We start from the raw sequence: 22,101 nt of genomic DNA, 5'->3' as shown, positions 1-22,101 counted from the left end.
CAGCTATGTCCAAAAGTCTTGCTTTTCACTTTCACTGAAGAAAGAAAAAGAAGAAAGAATAGCAGATAATCCCATTTTTGGTAGTTTCGTTTTGTTTGACGTAGCATTAATTTACAAGACAAAACTTGAAATATGGAGAGAATGTTTATGCCCGTCAACGAGGACCCGTCCTGTCACGTCCCGTTAGGGAAATGCTAGACCCGCTTCCAATTATTCCATTCCCTTTAGCCTGATTTATTCACTGTCGTATGTATGCTGGAGTATAAATTGTTTAGATTCCTTTTTTCCACTTTAGAGTAGCCAATTATGTTACCCTTTTTTTGTTGTGGCCAATCAACCCTAGCCACATATTTCTGTGACTGCCACTGCAGTTGTACCCTGCTGGCTGGCTCACCTGCCAGTGAGGAGCCTTCACCAGGTCTCCCATTCAACATTCCCTGGCCTGCTGACAGGCGCCGCACCAGCCCACAAAGATGGGCCTCCCTGTCTGGCTTCCCTCTCTCCTGAACGCAGCCTCCTGATTCCTGAACACGGCTGTGTGGTCAGCCAATCCAGACGCACCGCGGTGGATTCAAACCGTCCACGGTGGTGGACATGTATACTTTAGCCCTGTGCCACACAAGCTTTGGTTACAATGCATCTGGATAAACTCAACATTCTCCTCAGATTCCACCAAAACTACCACAGCGGCTGATTCTGGCAGTGGAGGTTCGTCTGTGAGAGACATAATGGGTTGCACTCGGAAACACACTGAGGATCTGCCCCAACTTTTAAAGCTCATTTCAATGGTTGTCAATTAATCCATATAAATGTGATTACCCGTTTTGTTAAACAAATATGAAACAAAAACGAATACTGCCTAGAGCACAGTTTCCCAAACAGTGGGTGCGTGCACTGTCTAAGTAGACCCATTTGTGGACCATTTTTTATGGGTCATGACATGTTAAATAAATCTATTAATCTTAAAAACAAACAAATCTAAGAAATCACATGAATAAAAAATAGCCAATCTACAAGCTCTATGGCCTAGAGAGACAAGCTGCAACTATGGCATTATGTAATGACGTCCTCCTCCATTATTCAGACACAGTGGTCAGCTTGCATTGATTGGTCAGATCTCTGCTGTTGGGGAGAAATTAAAATTGAAACTCCAAAAAGTTAATTTTTCAGTTTCACTTTATATTGTCAATTACTTGCATGAGAGGGGGAGAGGTGGTAGAGTTAACTTCTTTAGCACTGCAGTTAAGGTTTTGTCCGAAGCGCTTAATACTTTTAATTTGTTCAATATTTGTTTAACGAACACAAACACACCATTTATGGGGGGAAAAAAACACCTAAAAAACGGAGTTAGGTGGTTTCTTCACACAGTGCAAATAAAGGCTGGATGATAAAACACTGTATTCTGATCATGCATTCATAAAGCACGTGAGAGACCCATGAAATATACATCAAACTCCTCATGAATATTGATCGGTATTCGTCAGTCGACTGACCGAGCACAATCTGTGTTGGTGTTTTCAACTGCTAATTAACTTAGGCTTGTTAACTCCTCTCCCCCTCAGGGTGCGTTTGGTCTTTTTATAGAGCAGAACTCCAGTTTGTTTACAACCACCTCATATATCGGATGTTTATATGTCAGTTTATATTGACCAGTACAACAGTAGTAGACTGTGGTTGTACTGGTCAGCTCCCAGTACAACAGTAGAAGACTGTGGTTGTACTAGTCAGCTCCCAGTACAACAGTAGTAGACTGTGGTTGTACTGGTCAGCTCCCAGTACAACAGTAGAAGACTGTGGTTGTACTAGACAGCTCCCAGTACAACAGTAGTAGACTGTGGTTGTACTAGTCAGCTCCCAGTACAACAGTAGTAGACTGTGGTTGTACTAGTCAGCTCACAGTACAACAGTAGAAGACTGCAGTTGTACTGGTCAGCTCCCAGTACAACAGTAGAAGACTGTGGTTGTACTGGTCAGCTCCCAGTACAACAGTAGAAGACTGTGGTTGTACTGGTCAGCTCCCAGTACAACAGTAGAAGACTGTGGTTGTACTGGTCAGCTCAGAGTACGACAGTAGAAGACTGTGGTTGTACTGGTCAGCTCCGAGTAAGACAGTAGAAGACTGTGGTTGTACTGGTCAGCTCCCAGTACAACAGTAGAAGACTGTGGTTGTACTGGTCAGCTCCGAGTACGACAGTAGAAGACTGTGGTTGTACTGGTCAGCTCCCAGTACAACAGTAGAAGACTGTGGTTGTACTGGTCAGCTCCGAGTACAACAGTAGAAGACTGTGGTTGTACAACTACAGTCTTACTTCATCAGTGTTTAATCCATTAAGACCTGAGGTTCCGATTCTACAAATGTCTTCTACATTTTTATTTTTTAAACCTATGTTGAAAAACCCCAGTTAGAACCCCAGAAGCAAAGGTTTGCGCGCGTGCGCACACGCACACGCACAAGCACACGCACAAACACACACAGCTAAGACTTCAAACAAGAAGCAAACAGTAAACCGCAGAGACGTTTATAGAAAAAAAGAAACATCTTTATTTAATCATACTTTTCCATCCCCTCATCCATCGTTTTCTCTCCACCACTCACATCTGAGCGACAGAACATTTCATTGAGACAATAGCTTTGTCCTCATTTCATATAAAAACCTGAATTATGTACACCACATTTTTATATTTACACTATTTTACATTTATTACAATCAACACACAGCTCTGCTTATGACATCACTGCCATGACCTCACACACATGGGCTCTTAAGCCCGACTTATACTTGCAATAACCGAAAATAAGCTGACCTACAAGCTCACAAATAGCTGCGCAATGAAGCTTGTAGGTTGGCTAATTGTCAAATAGAATGAAGAAAATGTCAGCACTCAATATATGTCCTTTTTTCACATGATTCTATTTACGTTGACGATGTTGTCTGCTCGTCAGAGGTAAATAAAATCATGTGAAAAAAGGACATAGAGTGCTGGCATTTTCTTCATTCTATTATGCATCATCAAGCTTTGCACCTATAAGAATTTGTTCTCTAACCTGGAGTGTTGCGGGTTGTCTGCCTCGGCAGTACTCTTCTCTTCTCTGGCTAATCGTCAAGAAAAGGCCCTCCTCTTCCGGGCGCCTATGTTTTCTTTTCCACTAACAACAATGTGTACACGTTCCGAATGCCCCTGCCGACAGATTCAGCAGCGCAGCTCGGAATCTGTTCTTGAGAAGTATAAATCAGGCTTTAGACTTCCTTCACTTCCTGGTTCAGACGTTCATTGCTAGGCGGACCGTCCGCTCACTGGCTGAAGTTGTTAGTTTGCTGCCCAGGAATGGCAGCATATTGAAAATTCACTAAGCAAGTGTTCTTTGGAAGGGGGGAGGGGCTTTCACATTGGTGTCTAATGGCTCTTTTCAACTATGAAGTGTAACCCAGACCCTTCCATAACCTGTGAGGTTCTGTGATGGTTATATTTTTATGTGCACGTTTTGTTTAATAATAATAATTTTAAAAAAAAGAACTCTGGGTTAGTGCCACCTCCTGAGCGACACCCAAATTAGGTTCTGAGAACCTTATCACAAACAGAGCCGTATGGAAACGAATCCAGAACCTGTGAAATACGTTACACGGCACCGTTCTCGCGGTCGAAAAGAGCCATGTGTTCAATTTATTAATCAGCACTCTCCTCTTGCTTTGGAACGTGATCGTTTCCAGATTTCAAGCCTCGCTTGGAGTAGAACAAGGCCGCAGCGAGTTCAAAGACATAATCTGCAGTCATTCATGCTTCCAGAATACCAGAACAGGACATTCTATGCTTCATAGAACCTCTCATATCTGATGTTAAATAGAAGGTTGGAGCCTTCAGTCCATCCCCGTCTTGTGGTCCAGCTGGCATACAGTAGCAGCGAGGTTCACATGTTAAACACACTGTAGAGTCAACATATTCTACATATGATACAAAGTGGACAGAGCACTCACTCTGGAGACAATGTTCAGAGTCAGACGAGTTGGGCAATGTTGCAGGCAAGGAAAGGTTTAAGGAGGTTGATGATGCCCAACAATGAAGATGGTTCATGATGAGTTTATAACAATAGCTGAATGGGTAGAGAGGCCGTTTGGGAAACAGAAGGTCACAGGATTGCCCCCTCTTCCGGACCACCCAGTTTGCGTCCCTGGGCAAAACACTGCTCCCCAGAGCTGTGTTAACAGCACTTCTACACTTCTCCTAATAGCAAGGACAAATTTCTGAAGTCACTGAACCCTTATCTTCTTCCTGTGAGCAGGTTGATGCCTTGCATGGTTTCCTCTACACTGTCGGTGTGTGAATGTGAAATACATTGTAAGGAAGGCGCTATCAAAATGCAGTCCATTTACAAATGTCACGTACGTGCAAATGTACAGTGACAGAAAATACCCCCAAAGGATCGTGGTCAAAATTATCTATTATTTATAAATTATCATTACAATGTGTGAGCAAAACATAATGTAAAATAGCCTAAGTACAATACGTATTTCAACCCCCCACTACCTGTTTCACTACAACCTCACACCCAAAATCTGCAAAACAAGCATGATCAATCGTCATCTTCATTGATAAGTGAGTGACAATATTTAAGGACATCAATGTTCAACCCTCCAGCACACCCACACACGCTGATGCAACATTTCCCAACTACGCCACATCCACAAGGTACCCACGTGCCACGACCGACTCAAGCGGTGCCGTTCCTCCTCATTGGTTCAGCAGCGAGAGGAAGGAAAAAGTCCAGCTTTCATTGGCACCAATCACATTCAGGCTTCAGAGGCCAATTCCTTAAGCCTTCATCACCATCATCGTCGTCGTCGTCAGTCACAAAAATAACTGTCCCTGTGTTTGTCTGTCCGTCCACATTCGGTCGGTTCGAACGATCCATTCATTGATTGGTTGGGAGTCCAAGCGTCCATCATTGACCGTGTTCTGTACATACATACATCCATCTGTCCGTCCGTCGGGGCTGTGTCTCCATCCATTTGTCTCTTGACCGTACAGCATATGCTCGAGTTACGTCCCACTCACACTTCGTAGCACAACGGTGCCAGCCGTGCGACAAAGTACGAACTGGGCTTTACATTTAATTAGTCCAGGTAAACATTCACTTCGCTTCAAAATGGCGTCTAGTAACTGAAACCCGTGTCGTGTCTGTCCTCTCGTTGGTTCCAGTCACTGAGGACAAGTTGCAACATTCATGTGTGTCTGTCTCTCTATTTCAGTGGGTTTCAAACGTAAAAAATATTTTTTAAATGTCAAGGACCCCCACAACTCTGAGATTGTACAAATGTACATTTTGTAAACTCTCAGAGTTACGGACCTGTAAGGCTCCATTCGGGGCCGACGGTCCCCCCTGGACCCCACTTTGAGAACCACCGCTCTACTTAGATCCAGCCATGAGACTTTGGTCAGAAGCAAGGTGTGTGTGTGCGCACGCGCGTGCGCGCGCGCCAGTGTATTCCTCCAGTTTAAAATCTAAGTAGTGTAAAGGCCAATTCATACAGTTATAGGTGATGAGGCGAGTATGAATAGGCCTTTAGGCATTCATCTCGTCACTTCCTCTTCATCCGCAGGGTGATGACATCATCATCACGTCCTGTCACTCGGGTGCCGTCTTGCTGTCGTCCTCGTCCAGGTCAAAGTCCAGCACCAGCAGTTTGGTCTCCTCAGTTCCGTTCCTGCTCCCGGCCGCGCACACCAGCCTAGTGTCGGACGCTCTGATTCGCCACACCACACCGCCTGAGGCGAGGAAAGAAGACGTGATTGGTCAGTGGTGGAAAGTAACTAAGTACAAGTGCTGTACTTAAGTACAATTTTGAGGTATTTGTACTCGAGTATTTCCAATACTTTTACTTCTAGTCCACTACATCTCAGATCCAAATACTGTCTACATCTATTTGACAGCTTTAGTTACTAGTAACTTTGAAAATGTGGATTATTATTACAAAACATACTGTAACCACTTCTGCTGTAGACCTGCTATTTTCAAAATATAGTCAGACCGTAGGACGTGTGGAAACGTCATATGAAATACAACCGATGGATCCAGAGGACGTGTATACCAGTCCTAGCCAACGGCGTCAACTTCGGGAGTGCCTGAGGGCTTGGGCACCCACTGAAAAAATAATAAGCCACTGAGATTGGGGGGGGGGGGCTGTCTGGGGGGCGGGGCGGGGGTCACCCACTGCCGTTATAGGAACCTTCCGCCACTGGCGCTTTTTCATTTAAAAACAAAAAATCTGAAATTATTCTCATTTTTTTTGGGTTGGCCTCTCCTTCTGCACCATACTCCTTGCTGTTTGCGCATGCGCGCTGCCGTTCACTTGCTTGTTTACGGCTCAGAAAGAATGGCTCGTCTCTCCTAATCTAGGGAGCTCTCCATGGTTTTGACCAGACGGGCATACTTCTGTCTTCATTTCTGACTTCAACATGCCTCTCGTTTAGAATATTAATGCTTCTAGAGAGACTTTATCGTAATCATCGCAAGGTAAGCAAGCAACATTATGCATCCCGGAACGGAAGGGGGGGGGCTTTCAGAGTAAAAGCTACCATATCTGCCCGGCACCCCGAGCTCCTATTTTGAAAGAAATCACGGCGCTCATTGTGTTAAACATTTGAAAACTTTAAATGAGACATTCTGCATAATGGCTGAATCTCGGTTGTTTTTTTCCACAGTGTTGTTTTTTTAGTGAGACATGCTGTTTTTAAAGTCTGATAACTCTTGAACGCATCATGCTCTAAATGGAACAAAATCTTTCCCCGTGAACACGTGTCTACCAACGGCCGGGGGAGCGATAGGAATAACCGCTAAATGCAACATGTTTCGAAAAGGTAAGTTATCACTAAAAAGGCTGGCATGGGGGCATGTCTGTCCACAACAATGGGTAGCCTACTACTACTACTACTACTACTACTACAAACTAATCAATATCACGATATTGGGAGGACGATACAATATATATATATGCCTAAATGTAATGTTATCCTTTGACGTGTTCATACCGGATCCTCGGCTCTGAAGAGCCACCACGTCTCTGAGCCACGCCCCCGTCTTCAGGTCCCACAGTTTGACCGTCCCGTCGTCAGAACTGGACAGCACCAGGCCTCTGCAGAACTGAAGGCACGTCACCGCCGACTGGTGCTTGTTGGGACCTGAGAGGGAAAGCAGACCATAAGAGTTAACTCATTGACCGCCAACAGCCCCATCTAGTGGTGGCTCAGAGCGCCAGCGTATATATGTTTTTCACTGCTACAGGAGTGTTATGAGCACATATAGGACACAATTGATCATCGTAATCAATTAAAATAGGTATTGGAAAACAGGCGTCAAACTGACCCCTAAAAGGTCAGGTAGGTAGGAGACTTAATACATATCTTCATTTCAGATTTTGATCTCTTGCCAAACGCCACACTGTCAAATCATTGGTTGTTCTTTGAAAGATCAATGCAAGTAGAGTCTAATTGCATCCTCAACAAACGCATCAAGGAGTGCAAACAGTGCTGATCTGAATCTGTCACGGTGTTCGCATCTCAAGCAGCAGCTTTAAAACCGTCACCATGTTCAAAAACAAACATCTTCTCATGTTCAATTAAAATAGTTTCTACTTTGCGGCATGTTTTGTCGTTTTGTGTTTCTTTGTCTGTTGGAAAGCTTGGGGGGGCATTGGGAATTGAATGTTAACACTTGAGCTGTTAGGATGTTTGCACTGTGAATAAATACAATACAGAAAATAAAATCAAATAATTACTGCTGGGCCGCTAACGTGCTGCGTTAACACGAGACTCTTATCGCGCGATAAAAACAATATCGCCGTTAATCTATTCTCAAAGTTGGGTCTGGGAGCTGGGTCTCACTCTGCACAGAGCCTCTGGTTCTGCAGCGGCCAGGAGGCGGTGTGTGTGTGTGTGTGTGTGTGTGTGTGTGTGTGTGTGTGTGTGTGTGTGAGAGAGGAGGTGGTCCAGGCGGAGCACTGCGACTGCACGGAGACAGTGCACTCTGTGTAGTCTGTGAGAGGGATGGTAAACAGTCAGCAACACGTTAAATTTCTACTTCTACTAAAGAAAGAGGCATCGATGGATCCATAAGTCCATATCCATAAATTCTGGGACATACATTGCGCAAAATACTGTTAAACATGACGGCGGCAGCCTGCTGCATCCTCCTAGCTGTTGTGTGCTAAGCTAAATTATCATACATGCATCACAACCACGGAACCACAAGACCGCTTTGACCAGGGTTGCGACTGTGAGAGGGAAACAAGCAACCAGGTCTATGAAAATGTTTACAGGCCAGATCAAGTCAGATCAAGCCCACCACTAAAAAGAATACTTCTGAAGATTTTTCAAGGCCATATTTATCCTCTCTCTCTCTCTCTCTCTCTCTCTCTCTCAGAGGACTGTGGTCTATAGTGTTACACTGCTGAATAGGCAACAACACAAGGTGCCACTATCTGACCTACATACATAGTGTACAGAAAGTATACACAATACACCAGTGGTGGACAGTAACATGGAACAGTAGCATGTACTCAAGTACTGCACTTAAGTACAATTTTGAGGTTTTTGTACTTTACTGGAGTATTTCCAGTTTTCAATACTTTTACTTCTACTTCACTACATCTCAGAGACAAATATTGTACTTTTACTCCACAATTATTTGAAAACTTTAGTTACTAGTTACTTTGTAGATATAGATTAGTATTACAAAACTTAACCACTTCAGCACTCAATATACTTTTCGGCCATTTGAAAATAGCAGGTCTACAAGCTCACAATGCATTGCATCGACCTGCTATTTTCAAAATATATATATATATTTTTATACATTTGAAAACTTGAAATGGGACATTCTACCGGTACTTCTACCATGGTGCTTTAAGTACATTTTGATGCCAATACTTTTGTACTTTTACTCAAGTACATTTTGATGGATAGAATCACAGTAGGCCGACAGGAAAAATGAAGAGAGCGATGGGGGGTGACATGCAGCAAAGGCCGTCGGGACCGGGAGTCGAACCCGCGGCACACTGCCAGACCGGACCACCAGCCAAGGTGCCCGGACCGCTGAGTCACGGCCCAGGCTGAATTCCGGACTTTTACTTGCAACATTGCAGTATTGATACTTTTACTTAAGCAAAGAATGTGAGAACTTTTTCCACCACTGCACAATACACACACACACACACACATCTAATCTATTTATCAGCCTCTTTTCTTGACCCTCATACACACTCTCTCTCTCCTGTCTGACCTTGCAGTGTGTGTGTGTGTGTGTGTGTGTGTGTGTGTGTGTGTGTGTGTGTGTGTGTGTGTGTGTGTGTGTGTGTGTGTGTGTGTGTGTGCACCTTGCAGTGTGTGTAGACATTCTCCCGTGGTGATGTTCCAGACCCGTACGGTGGAGTCTGCGTTCCCAGACACCAGGATGTTGTCACGCAGCTCCATGCCGCTCGTCAGTGATTGGTGGCCGGTCAGCGTGTGGACACACCCACCTGGACAGATAGAAAGTGATCAGGGAAGTCAATCTTTCTCACAGTGGTATATTACGCTGCAATTATACACTATAGACATGGTTCCCAAACTGGGGTCCGGGGACCCCCAGGGGTCCTTGAGGGAGTTCCAGGGGGTCCCCAGCTAAATGATAGTTAGGAACCAAATGGACCCTTATGGGTTTGTACCTCAGAGAGTGTACAAATGGAACCAAATGGGTTAGGGTCCATTTGGTTCCATTTGTACACTCTCAGAGTTAAATTAACATTGATTTTACAATATAAATTGGGGTCCCAGAGATAGAAATGCTATTAAATGGGGGTCCGTAGACTAATATGCATGTCAAACTGGGGGTCCTTGAAATTAAACGGGTGAAGAATCACTGCTAGAGCCGTAAAAATGTTCTCTTATGGGGGTCCCTGGCATATCTCTTCAAATTAGGCTAATTAGTGTCAATTTGGGGGTCCTTGATGTGAAAAAGTTTGGGAACCAAATCTCAAGACTGAAAATGAAATGATGTTTTAGGTATGATCCTTCTAAACCCATTGTTTGCTTCTAAACTTGTATTCTATTGCTAGTTTGACCACTTCAAAAACTCTTTCCTCTTAAAATAACTAATGACCAAAAATAGCCGATCTACAAGCTCACAAAACATCGCAGCGCAACGTGTTGTGAGCTTGTAGATCCACTATTTTCGGTGGGCAGCATGCTTTCACAGAAGGCTTCTATGGAATCCAAATGACTGAAATCAGTCGTGGTGACTGAGAACTTCAATCCATGACTATAGAAAAGGATTTTACATCTATTCTGTGCATCGTTGCTGTCGGGCAGAAACCTTTTTTTAATAAATTTGAAAACTTGTGAAATGAGACATAATTGGTACTTTTACTTTTGTACTCCACGTATATTTTGATACCAACACTTTTGTATTTTTACTCAAGTAATTTTTGTCTTCATTCTGGACTATAGCCTAGTATTATGAGTGCAGGTTGAAGTTGTGTGTGTGTATGTGTATGTGTATGTGTATGTGTATGTGTATGTGTATGTGTGTGTGTGTGTGTCACATACCTGTTTCTGCATCCCACACTCGTATGGAGGTATCCAAAGACCCACTGACAACATACACACCATCAAACTACAGAGAGAGAGAGAGAGAGAGAGAGAGAGAGAGATTAAAGTCTGAAATGTATTTGTGATAATAATTCACTGAGGTATAGCCTGTGACTGCTTATTTATTGACTTCACCTTGTGTGTGTGTGTGTGTGTGTGTGTGTGTGTGTGTGTGTGTGTGTGTGTGTGTGTGTGTGTGTGCTGTGTCTTTGACTTGTACATGGACCAGGCATTCCAAGACAAACATTCCAAGTACCAACCATTACTTGGAAGTATAACAAACCTGGGGTATCGCTGTACTGTATTTGCCATACTGATATTCGGAAGCCTGGGCCATGTGCACAAGTTGACCATGAGTGGCCTAAGAATAGCTGGCATGACAAAGAGCAAAGCCAAACAACTTGCCAAATACTGTTCCGTTTCATCTGTTATAGGCAGTTTGTCTGTGTGGAGGAGGAGGTGCCATGTGTATCCATAAGTGAACATGAACTGTCAACCCCGTTATATTTTTTCCTTGTAAAAATGTATTGTAATTTGTGGAATCAAATAAAGAACTAAAATGTGCGTGCGTACCTGCAGCGAGTACACTCTGTTGGTGTGTCCTTGCAGTGTGTGTAGACATCGCTCCGTGTCGGGGTCCCAGACCTTGACCACGTAGTCATAACCGCCCGAAACGACGCGCCGCCCGTCGTACTGGACGCAGCGCACGGCGGCCACGTGGCCCGTCAGCACGCCCACACACTCCCCCGTACCGGTGTCCCAAACCCGCAGTGTCGAGTCCCGAGAACCGCTGACCACCCTGGACACACAGCACAGTAGAGAGAGTCAGTGGAAACACAGATTTGTGTGTGTGTGTGTGTGTGTGTGTGTGTGTGTGTGTGTGTGTGTGTGTGTGTGTGTGGTCCATTTTCCACCACAAATCAAAGCATCAACCGATATGAATGATGTTAATTATTTCACGTGAAATAGTTTCCCGCTCATTTCCGCATTGTTTATTCGATTGATTGATTGATTTGGCCATTATGTTAAAAGAGAGAAATACAAGTACAATGCATTCGCTGATTAAGTAAGCTGATTAACAACATATTGAAAGCTCACAACGCGTGACACATTGTGAGTTTGTAAATTGGCAATTTTCACAATTTTATATTATTCAAGTACAACTCAGGCTTTAGTTAGGGTTAAAAAAAAATCACACCCGTCTGAAGTGAGTGGTGCAACTCCGTGTGGGGGTCCCCGGAAGTTCCAGACCCCCAGTATTATGAGTGCAGGTTCAAGTTGTGTGTGTGTGTGTGTGTGTGTGTGTGTGTGTGTGTGTGTGTGTGTATGTGTGTGTTAGACTGCGCAACAGTGACACTTTGTCGAAACCAACCAAACGCTATTTTGTGCTCAGACAGATGGACCCAGCCAGGCACCCAGGGACAAACATAGCTGTCTATAGGAGTGGTTGCACCACTCAAAAGTGTATTTCCAAGAGGGGGGTCCTTGATTGGTTGATTAGTAAAAAATGTAAACACACACACAAAAAAATATGTATTAAGTAATTGTGTGTGTGTCCTACCTATTGCCGTGCAGGTGCATGCAGCGCACGGTGGATGTGTGTCCATACAGCGTGTGCACACACTCGCCGCTCTCTGCGTCCCACACGCGCAGCGTCCGGTCCGTGGAGCCGCTGATGACCGTGGCGCCCGCCATTTGACTGCACCACACCCCTCCGGTGTGTCCCGTCAACGTGCGCAAACACTGAGGAACACACACACACACACACACTGTGTTATTGATACAAGGCCTGGGACTCGATTAAAAAAAAAACATTAATCTATTTGACTAGAGGCTTTGTAATTAATCAAAATCAATCACATGTTTAATCGCTAATTCATATTTAACCTTTTATTTTTTATTAAAAAAAGGTATTTTGGTATACGAGTGAATCAATGAGTGTGCAAATCGGTCTGATTGGCTTCTTCTCCCATTGCGTGCACTGGGGTTAAAGGGTTTGTTGCCTATTGGTTGGTGCACCTGAAACTCGTCCAGTGAGAACAAAAATAGCAGATCTGCAAGCTCACAACTCATGGCATCTTTGACAAATACTAAAACTGAGCAAAACTGTTTTCAGATTTTTATATTTCAGTTCACTAAAATTGTTTTCCAATTCTAGTTTTGGTTAGGGTGCGCCCTATGGCTTGCTATGGAATGTCTCCTATCCATACTGCCAGCAACCCCGCACCCTTCTATCCAACGTTCCCCAGGCTTTCTTTCTGTCTGAGAAAGCAAGCCTGTGGTCCCAGGTTACCCAAACACTGTGGGCGAAACATGTCTGTTTTGACTGACTAATAAAAACACGCTGGATGTATGCGCGCACGCGCACACGCACACGCACACGCACACACACACACAGCTATGGAATAAGGCCCCCAAAAATGGCAGTACAGAAATGTGCAGCATTATTATACTGCGATAGAACGTGCAACACACACACACGCATGTCTTGCTGACTCAGGCAGAGTGCGTGTGTGTGTGTGCGAGAGAGGTGAAGGAATTTGTATTTTTACTTTGATACTGCTGACTACTGCATTCCGAAGACAGATACATGGGGAGGACTGTGTGTGTGTGTGTGTGTGTGTGTGAGAGAGAGAGAATAGACAAGAGACAGTGTGTGTGTAGGTTAAGGCAACTTGTGTTATAGTACATATAGAATTCAGCCAATGTGTGCATACTGCGTACATACAGTATGTTACATAATGTGTACAGTATGCGAACATGTTATATCATTATAGATGACAAAGTCCAATATTTGAGTCAATATCTGTCTTCCGTTCACAGAGAGAGAGAACGAAAGGAGAAAGACCTTTGACCTTAGAGGTGTTGCTGTAGTGGTTACCAAGGCAATGGGGGTAAACAACACTGCCTGGGAAGCTTATGTAAACATTTGTGAGATTTCTGATAAAGGGGGAGGAGAGCAGGATGGAATGACAGATGGAGGGAGGGGGAGAGGGAGGGAGGGAGAGAGAGAGAGAGAGGAATGGAGTGATAAATGAAGGGAGAGTATAGATTTTTTTTGACGATCCCACAATTTTGTAACAAATACCCTGGTGCCAAATGCCTAAGCTGTAATTCTGGGCACCACTACTCTTCCGCTGCCAACCTGGGGAGAACGGAGTTAATGCTTCCTTCAATGCATGAGGAGTGAGCAGACAGCTTCACCTGACAGGGGGGAGTTTCCCCGGTAGGACGTAGCGCATGGAACAAACACGTTATTCCAACCAGTTCCTTTCCCCTCCATCAGGCGCCCCGGCTGACCAGGGGGAGGCAGTATAAAGAACAGGGCTAGGGGACATGGGGAGAACATGCAAACTCCACACAGAAAGGCCCTTTTGCTAACCCCACCTTTATGGCTGCTGATGACGGAAGGAAAAAATAATTAAGCAAACAAATAAATAAAAATAACCTCAAATTACATGTATGCCGTATTCCAAAATGTCAAAATAGCAGATATACAGGCTCTAAACGCATTGCGACACGTTTTGAGCTTTTAGATCGGCATTTACTTTTTTTTATGTTTAAAAACCTTCTATAATGATATATATACACATTGGCTGCATACTTGCCGATACCGATTTAGTACCAGAAAAGACAAATAATGGTCGATATGTCAGCCAGACAGACTGGTTGTAGAGGAGGTGTGGAATGGAGTGATTAGATGGCGGAGTGTTTTCACACCTGACATTCCACACATCCTGTGTATGTATGTGTGTGTGTGTGTGTGTGTGTGTGGTAACGAGAGAACGAGACAAGGTCAGAGGTAAAGGAGTGCCGTAGAACCAGACTGACTCCTACTGTATGTCTGTCATCTAACTATCCATCTATCAATCATCATCCCTCCATCATTTATTAGTTTGTCTGTTACAGAGTACACCGTCTGAAATGTTTGCTTTTCATAATCCCTGGCTAAATCCTCTCTCTCTCTCTCTCACCCTCCCTCCCTCTCTCACTCTCTCTGTTTGGTTTCGGTACAACATCTCTTTGTCCAGACACACCTGTTCCAACCTGCCTAAAAAACAACCCCTGTGTGTGTGTGTGTGTGTGTGTGTGTGTGTGTGTGTGTGTGTGTGTGTGTGTGTGTGTGTGTGCGTGTGCGTGTGCTCTGTTCAATGTTCAAAGAACGTCCACACTTGAGGTGAAGAGGAGGGAACGAGTAGGGTTGCAACAGTTAATTGAACGAACCGATTAAATTGATTATAAAAATGATGATGACGACGATTAAGTATAAAGTATAGGGCTTAGGTGGTTAATCGGACTAATGCATTTAGTCGATTCTCTATGTAAAAGGAATATACATATATAAAAGAAAACACGCTCTTCGATTTAAACAAAATTAATCAATATAATAATCACTAATAAAAGGATTGATAGTTGCCTCAATCAAATCATGTGTTGCTTTAGATGTGAATTAATAATCACGTTGCAGACCAATTGTCCCTCCATCTTATAGGATACTGTATGCGTTTGCAAGGACTTAGTCCATCGGGTGCAGTGCTGGAAGCTTTACGTTCAAGCATATGGGATCGTTTAAGCGTCTTGCTCAAGGACACTTCCAGCATGTATATTGTAGACATGAGCAGGCTGGGAGGTGAACCGGTGACCTTCTGATTACCAGGTGGCCTCTATCCACTAATAACTAATACTAATTAGAGCCATTTCATCCCACAGGGGAAATTCCCTTTCAGCTTCATCCAGTTGAGAGCTTCTCAAGTGAACGCGGGGGGGGGGGGGGGGTTGGGGGGATTCAGTGTCTTTCTCAGGGACGCCTCGACACATTGCCGGGGCCGGGAATCGAACCTGGGACTTACTGCTTCCCAAGCGGGCTCTCTATCCATTCAGCTATGGTGTTTTGTTGTCATTGTATTGTATTGGGGAGATTTAATAACAAAATCGCAACAACACATAATCTGTTCCACACTGAAGCATATTCAGTGAGAGAGATACAGAGACAGACAGCAAGAGAGACAGACGGACACACAGCAAGAGAGACAGACGGACACACAGTGAGAGAGACAGATAGCAAGAGAGACAGACGGACACACAGTGAGAGAGACAGATAGCAAGAGAGACAGACGGACACACAGTGAGAGAGACAGATAGCAAGAGAGACAGACGGACACACAGTGAGAGAGACAGACGGACACACAGTGAGAGAGACAGATAGCAAGAGAGACAGACGGACACACAGTGAGAGAGACAGACAGCAAGAGATACAGACGGACACACAGTGAGAGAGACAGATAGCAAGAGACAGTGAAAGGGAGAGACAGAGATAAACATAGAAGATGCAGTTTGTTTGACGTGGTTAGACAGTATTTTTAGAACACGCCTCTAGGTAAAGATGTGACTGCTCTCTGCTGAAAGCAAAGACCCGATTACGGCACAAACTCACAAGGCGTCAGCAGCGTTCTGCGTACTTTAGAACAGTGCATGGTTCTCAATGTGGTGTCCAGGGGCCCCTAGAGACCAGGGGACGCTAATTAAGTCAATTAGTGTGGTTGCAGTAGGCAACCAGACATTCCGTTGTGACGTCATGTGACGTCATGTGGGTCAATACATCATCATACTGTACTTAGTGAGCTGCTGGAGGGAAATTGCAAGCACATCGATGTGGGGGTCTGTGACATGAAAATATTTGAGACCCACTGCTTTAGAGGGAAATTGGTTGTACTGTACAAGCGTGCTTTGACAGCAAAATGTGTACCGGTACGCACAACGCATACAGGCCAGCAGGTGTTGCTCTGTTGGATCTCGTCTTCGGCTATTGTGACCTAATTATTGTTCTACTTCACGTTTCTATGATGAACGGAAATAACACGTGGCCTCTCTGATTTTGACCCAGGGCACGCGCACGTGCGCGCCCACACACGCACACACACACACACACACACACACACACACAGTACCTTTCCAGTGTCGGCAGACCAGACTTTGAGTGTGTTGTCATCAGAACCGCTGACGATGAGGTCACTGCTGAACTGAAGACATGTGATCACATGATCATCATGACCTTTTAACACCTGAGAGAGACAAGAGACAGATAGACAAACACAGTGTGAGTGAGAGATAGACAGAGAGAGAGAGATATGATGATGATGACAGATGTTAAATGTTTTGTTAAACAGTATTATACTATCATTTCATCATTGGTTGACTGTACAAATAAACAACCAATCGAGTCGCTTCCATTGATCACACAGCTGTTACCACAGCGACAGAGGTGATTATGGCCCAAGTAGCTGATATCTGTGCATGCGTGCGTGCGTGCGTGCGTGCGCATACCTTTGGCGTGCGTGTGTCTCCTGTTCTCCAGTTCCTCTCTATGCGATGTTGTCTGATGAAAGCAGACTTCCATGGACTATTGTTAATACTCCTCCTACGAGACAACACACACTCTGGAATACCTACAGAAAGAGAGAGAGAGAAACAGACAGAGTACAAATATTACATTTGTATTTGATGGCTTCATAATATAACATAATTATACATTCACATATCTATAAAGCTATAGCATCGATACAGCTAACAGGTTATCTTATGACAGTAGCATACAGCTAACAGGTTATCTTATGACAGTAGCATACAGCTAACAGGTTATCTTATGACAGTAGCATACAGCTAACAGGTTATCTTATGACAGTAGCATACAGCTAACACAGGTTATCTTATGACAGTAGCATACAGCTAACAGGTTATCTTATGACAGTAGCATACAGCTAACAGGTTATCTTATGACAGTAGCATACAGCTAACACAGGTTATCTTATGACAGTAGCATACAGCTAACAGGTTATCTTATGACAGTAGCATACAGCTAACAGGTTATCTTATGACAGTAGCATACAGCTAACAGGTTATCTTATGACAGTAGCATACAGCTAACAGGTTATCTTATGACAGTAGCATACAGCTAACACAGGTTATCTTATGACAGTATGCTACGGTCATAAGATAACCTGTGCTAGCTGTACAGTATGTGCCATCAGTAGCACACACAGATGCATTAGTAGCGTAGGCCTACTAGCTAGCACATGCTGGCTTCATTAGGGCGATAGCAGCAGCCGGGTGCCGCCCGGTGTTAATACTGCATCCTTTGGTAAAGCTAATAAGTAGCCAACCTAGAACACACAGTGAGCTTCTAGGTTGGCTATTTTCAGTGTACAACATAGGCAAATTATGAATTGGGCTTAATGCCCAATTCATACGCACTTGGGAATAAGAATTTTGCCTTATCTTTAGCAGCTAGCATCGTTGATATTGCTGAAGAATAGCTAGCTCGCTTCATTGGTATTGGCTGTGGCACAGTGGGCAGCTAGCTTCATTGGTATGCTAGAAGTGTAATGCTAACGCTAGCTAGTTTCATTGATATGGCTGCAGTGTTCACAGTACATTTCTGTTGGCTGGCACAAAGCCCACGCACGCACACGCACACGCACATGTGCACGCGCACACGCACACACATGGTATGTGGTGCAGTGCAGTGGCTATGTGTGTCTGTAGAATATATCAGTGTGTGTGTGTGTCATTATGTGTGCGTGTGACTGTGAGAGTCGGTAGCTGTGTATTGTGCATGCATGCGTGTAAATGTGTGTTTGTGTGTGTGTGCATGTGTGAATATCTCAGTGTGTGCACGATGGTGTATGTGCATGCCTAAGTGTGTGCGTGCGTGCGTGTACATACCCTCCTCCCTGCATTTCTCCCTCCACAGCAGATTGTCTTCAGCCAGGATCCTCCAGTACCTGCACGTCTGAGAGGCCTGGAGTAGGTCCTTGGGAGCCAGGAACGTTAGCACGTATAGAGCCAACTGCACAGCACGCACACACACACACACACACACAGGGGAGACAGAAGGTAATCTCTCAGTGAAGTCAGTGATGTACAGCATTTCCGTTGTGGTGCCAAAGTTAGGTTTGGAGTGGACTAGAGAGCTGTTTCACAAAGTGGGGTCATCAGGGGACCCCCCCAGAGGTCTTTGAGGGGGTTCCAGGGTGCACCCCAGCAAAATTAAGCAACAGTTTAAAATACTTACAAGTTCACACGTTGTATATTTGACAAAAGTGAAGAAAACAAAATTCAAGCTGTATCACGATCCACGATATCACGATTATTTTTCATGTTGGTTTTTATGGTTATTTTTCAAGTTACTTAAACAGTACAACCACCTACAGGGTAACAAAAACGTTTTTGGTGAACGAAACCGGTAATTAAGGTATAGAACTGCAAATCATAGAATGTGCATTCATTGTATCACAATACAATGGCTGGGTTTCCCATAGAGATTTTGGGTCGCACACATATTCTGTAGAAAAAAGGTTGCACGTAGCATGTACAGGAGTGCAGCGCATGCACAGCGTACTGTGCAGCGCATGCACAGCGTACTGTGCAGCGCATGCACAGCGTACTGTGCAGCGCATGCGCACATGCCCTCTAGGCCGCACACAGAAGCCTGTGTGCTGTCTGCATGGCAGCCAATCACACACTTTTTTGGGAAACACGACAATATAGACGTATACAACCTAGACTAGAGCACAGCCGTAAGGCCTCCTGCATGAATACATTTAGAAGCAAACCTGTTTCCCTAAAGCCTTTTTAGCCTATACACACACCTGTCAACATGTGGCAGTAGTACGTACTACCATTCGCAGAGAAATGTGTGATGTGAGTGGTGACTTTCTTCATCTCATTTAAATATAGAAATTTCGTAATTAAATTAATATTTCACCTCAGCATCATCTAGAGAATTTCCGCCATCTTGCCATATTTTTTTTTACATTTCTTTAAGATTCTTTGATCATCCGTGAGAGCAAATTTAGGAAAATTCAGCTAATATAACTCGTCTTACTTTTGCTGCTGTTTCGACCGCGGCCAAAAGAACAGATCTACAAGCTGTCGACAGTCATGGCGCAGTGTATTAATGGCGTGTATATCTATTATTTTGGAACGGCGCGCCACATTACGTGCAACATATATGAATCACCGATTCTTTGTTTAATTTCGCAGTTCATATAAGCTATATACGAGATGAAGAGTCACCATGCTCTCTCTCTCACTCGAGGTGAGGAGTCGAGGTGATGTCTCATGTCGGCAATAAATGCAGGCCTATATGAAAACACTATAGTGTCCCAAATGCAGTAAGTAAATAATTAAATTGTATACCATACGATTGTGGATATAGGCCTACATATTTTAAAGAGGTTATTAATCATTATAATCGGCGCATCTCAGTCTCTCTCTCTCAATAGAAACTGATAGTCACTCGACCATGCTCTCTCGCATTTTGAGACAGAGAGGGGGGGAGCGAGAGAGAGCATGCTGTGTTTGGTCAGCACAAGTCACTATAAAAAAAGAACAAGCAAGATATGATATTTCAGCAAGATGTCTGGAGCTCTGCAAATCCCTGAATCCCTGCGAGTAATAATGATATATAGCTAGATCATTAAAACAGGGGGGAAAGAAAGGGTGTGTGCAGTCAGTTGCCAATACAACAGGCTTAAAGCTAGCTAATTCAGCATTCTTTTATTGACCTGGTAGGCCTCAGACGAGGCCTACCAGGCCGCCCTGAGGCCTACCAGGCCGCACTTCATTTCAGCGCCTTATAAGCAATGTTGCGTGGCACATCTATGCACGGATCTATGTTCACAGTGAAAGGGACGTGTTGTGGAAGACTGCCCTTAAGAACCACACCCCCACTCGCTACGCATGTTCCCTTTGGGAAACCCAGCCAATATCTCTGAAAAGGCATATCGTGGAGACATTGTATATATTGTACATGATATATTGATATATGATGATGATATATTTACCACCATATCGCACACACCTACTGTGGCCAAATACATATTACTGTGTGGGGCCTTGTCATGAAAATGTTTGAGAACCAGTAGACTCAAGATCTTCACAGGTCAAACATTATGAACCTGAACCCTAACGGAAGTAGGAGATTACACCATAAATAACTGCTATTAAAAACGCCGTTTGAAAAGTAGATTGAGTGAACTTCTTATTGTTTCTTGTTGACGCCACATTTCTGATCAACCGATGAAATCAATGTCACTTCAACAACGACAATTTTGTTATCAGCTTGTCACATTACTGTGATGGCATAATCCGTAGCTTTGTTGTGGACAGTGTTGTTTGTGTGTGTGTGTGTGTGTGTGTGTGTGTGTGTGTGTGTGTGTGTGCGTGTGTATACCTCTTTAGGCAGTAGCGATATAAAGTCTCTCTGGAACTGAGGTTCGATGACCTGCAACATGTGTTTGACCTGATTGGTCTCACACCTGTCAATCAACTCATCCAGAGCCAATAGCCTCTCAGGACCGCTCCACGCCTAGAAAGAGAGAGAGAGAGAGAGAGAGAGACAGACAGAGACGAAGGGTGGATTGAAAGAGAGAACAGTTTAGTCAATATAACTGTGTTTACATGAATGTGAATGATGCATTTATTTGATGTGTGTGTGTGTGTGTGTGTGTGTGTGTGTGTGTGTGTGCGCGCATACCTGAAATGTACGAAGCCAGTCTTGTAGGCCTGTTGGGGGCGGACCTGAAGTGACACGTCTCCGCTGAGCTGAATGCCCATTGGCTAACCGCAGGTCACCAAATGTAGTGGGTGTGGTCTGAAATGGAACGAGACTAGAGGGACTGAGAGAGAGAGAGAGGAGTTAGTAAGCACAATATAATTAAGTACACACATCAAGGTAAAGCACAAACACACACAACTCGCAAAACCAGTAGGGGGGTTGAAGGGGTCAAAGTTTTCTCACAGCTGACTGACCTGTAGGTCGACACACACACACACACACACACACACACACACACACACACACACACACACACACACACACACACACACACACACACACACACACACACACACACACACACACACACACACACACACACACACACACACACACACACACACACACACACACACACACACACACACACACACACACACACACACACACACACACACACACACACACGACTGCCCCCAGTTTCACACCACGTTATTACAATGCATTTGTCGTAAACACAGTTTACAAAAGCCTGGGAAATTAACTTCAACACCACAGAACAATAGAAGTACAACCTAACATAACGTTGTTAAAGTAACAGGAAGCCAAATTAACATAGCTCATTTGGTGATCACTGACACTTTGCACATGTCATTTGCCAGGGAAACAAATCGATCAACGTGGCGGGTGCAAAGGTGTGTTACACTGGACTACCGGTGAAAAAAATAAAAAATAATCTTCAAGCTTGAGAGTGTATAGATAGACTATAGAGCGTAACGATCAATAAGAACGAGACTTAAGACCTACTGTAACCAAGCCATGAACCCTGACATACAGTTAGTATCTGTCCCCCCCACCTGAATAGCAGCAACAGCAGCCAGTGGTGGAAAAAAATAGTGCAGTGTTCCGTTTTATTTAAGTAA

General features: G+C 44.2%; 1 protein-coding gene across 1 annotated transcript in view; it reads right to left on the bottom strand.

Moving 5' to 3' along the window:
• Positions 1-2,524: 2,524 nt before the first annotated feature.
• Positions 2,525-22,101, bottom strand: part of LOC306913975 (F-box/WD repeat-containing protein 7-like) — a 48,206-nt gene continuing 28,629 nt past the window's right edge. Inside the window, exons 4-14 of the mRNA XM_079490824.1 lie at positions 21,158-21,299; positions 20,855-20,989; positions 18,343-18,466; positions 16,945-17,066; positions 16,569-16,682; positions 12,182-12,363; positions 11,194-11,419; positions 10,579-10,645; positions 9,369-9,512; positions 7,027-7,176; positions 2,525-5,763 (exon numbers count right to left, since the gene is read on the bottom strand). Of these exons, the coding sequence (XP_079346950.1) occupies positions 5,624-5,763; positions 7,027-7,176; positions 9,369-9,512; positions 10,579-10,645; positions 11,194-11,419; positions 12,182-12,363; positions 16,569-16,682; positions 16,945-17,066; positions 18,343-18,466; positions 20,855-20,989; positions 21,158-21,299 (1,546 nt within the window). The 3' untranslated portion in view covers positions 2,525-5,623. The remainder of the gene's footprint in view (positions 5,764-7,026; positions 7,177-9,368; positions 9,513-10,578; positions 10,646-11,193; positions 11,420-12,181; positions 12,364-16,568; positions 16,683-16,944; positions 17,067-18,342; positions 18,467-20,854; positions 20,990-21,157; positions 21,300-22,101) is intronic.

This window comes from Electrona antarctica (genome assembly GCF_951216825.1).
Source record: "Electrona antarctica genome assembly, chromosome: 21".
Lineage (NCBI taxonomy): Eukaryota > Metazoa > Chordata > Actinopteri > Myctophiformes > Myctophidae > Electrona > Electrona antarctica.
The sequence above is the reverse complement of the archived record's forward strand: the minus strand, read 5'-3'. Positions and strand labels throughout refer to the sequence as shown.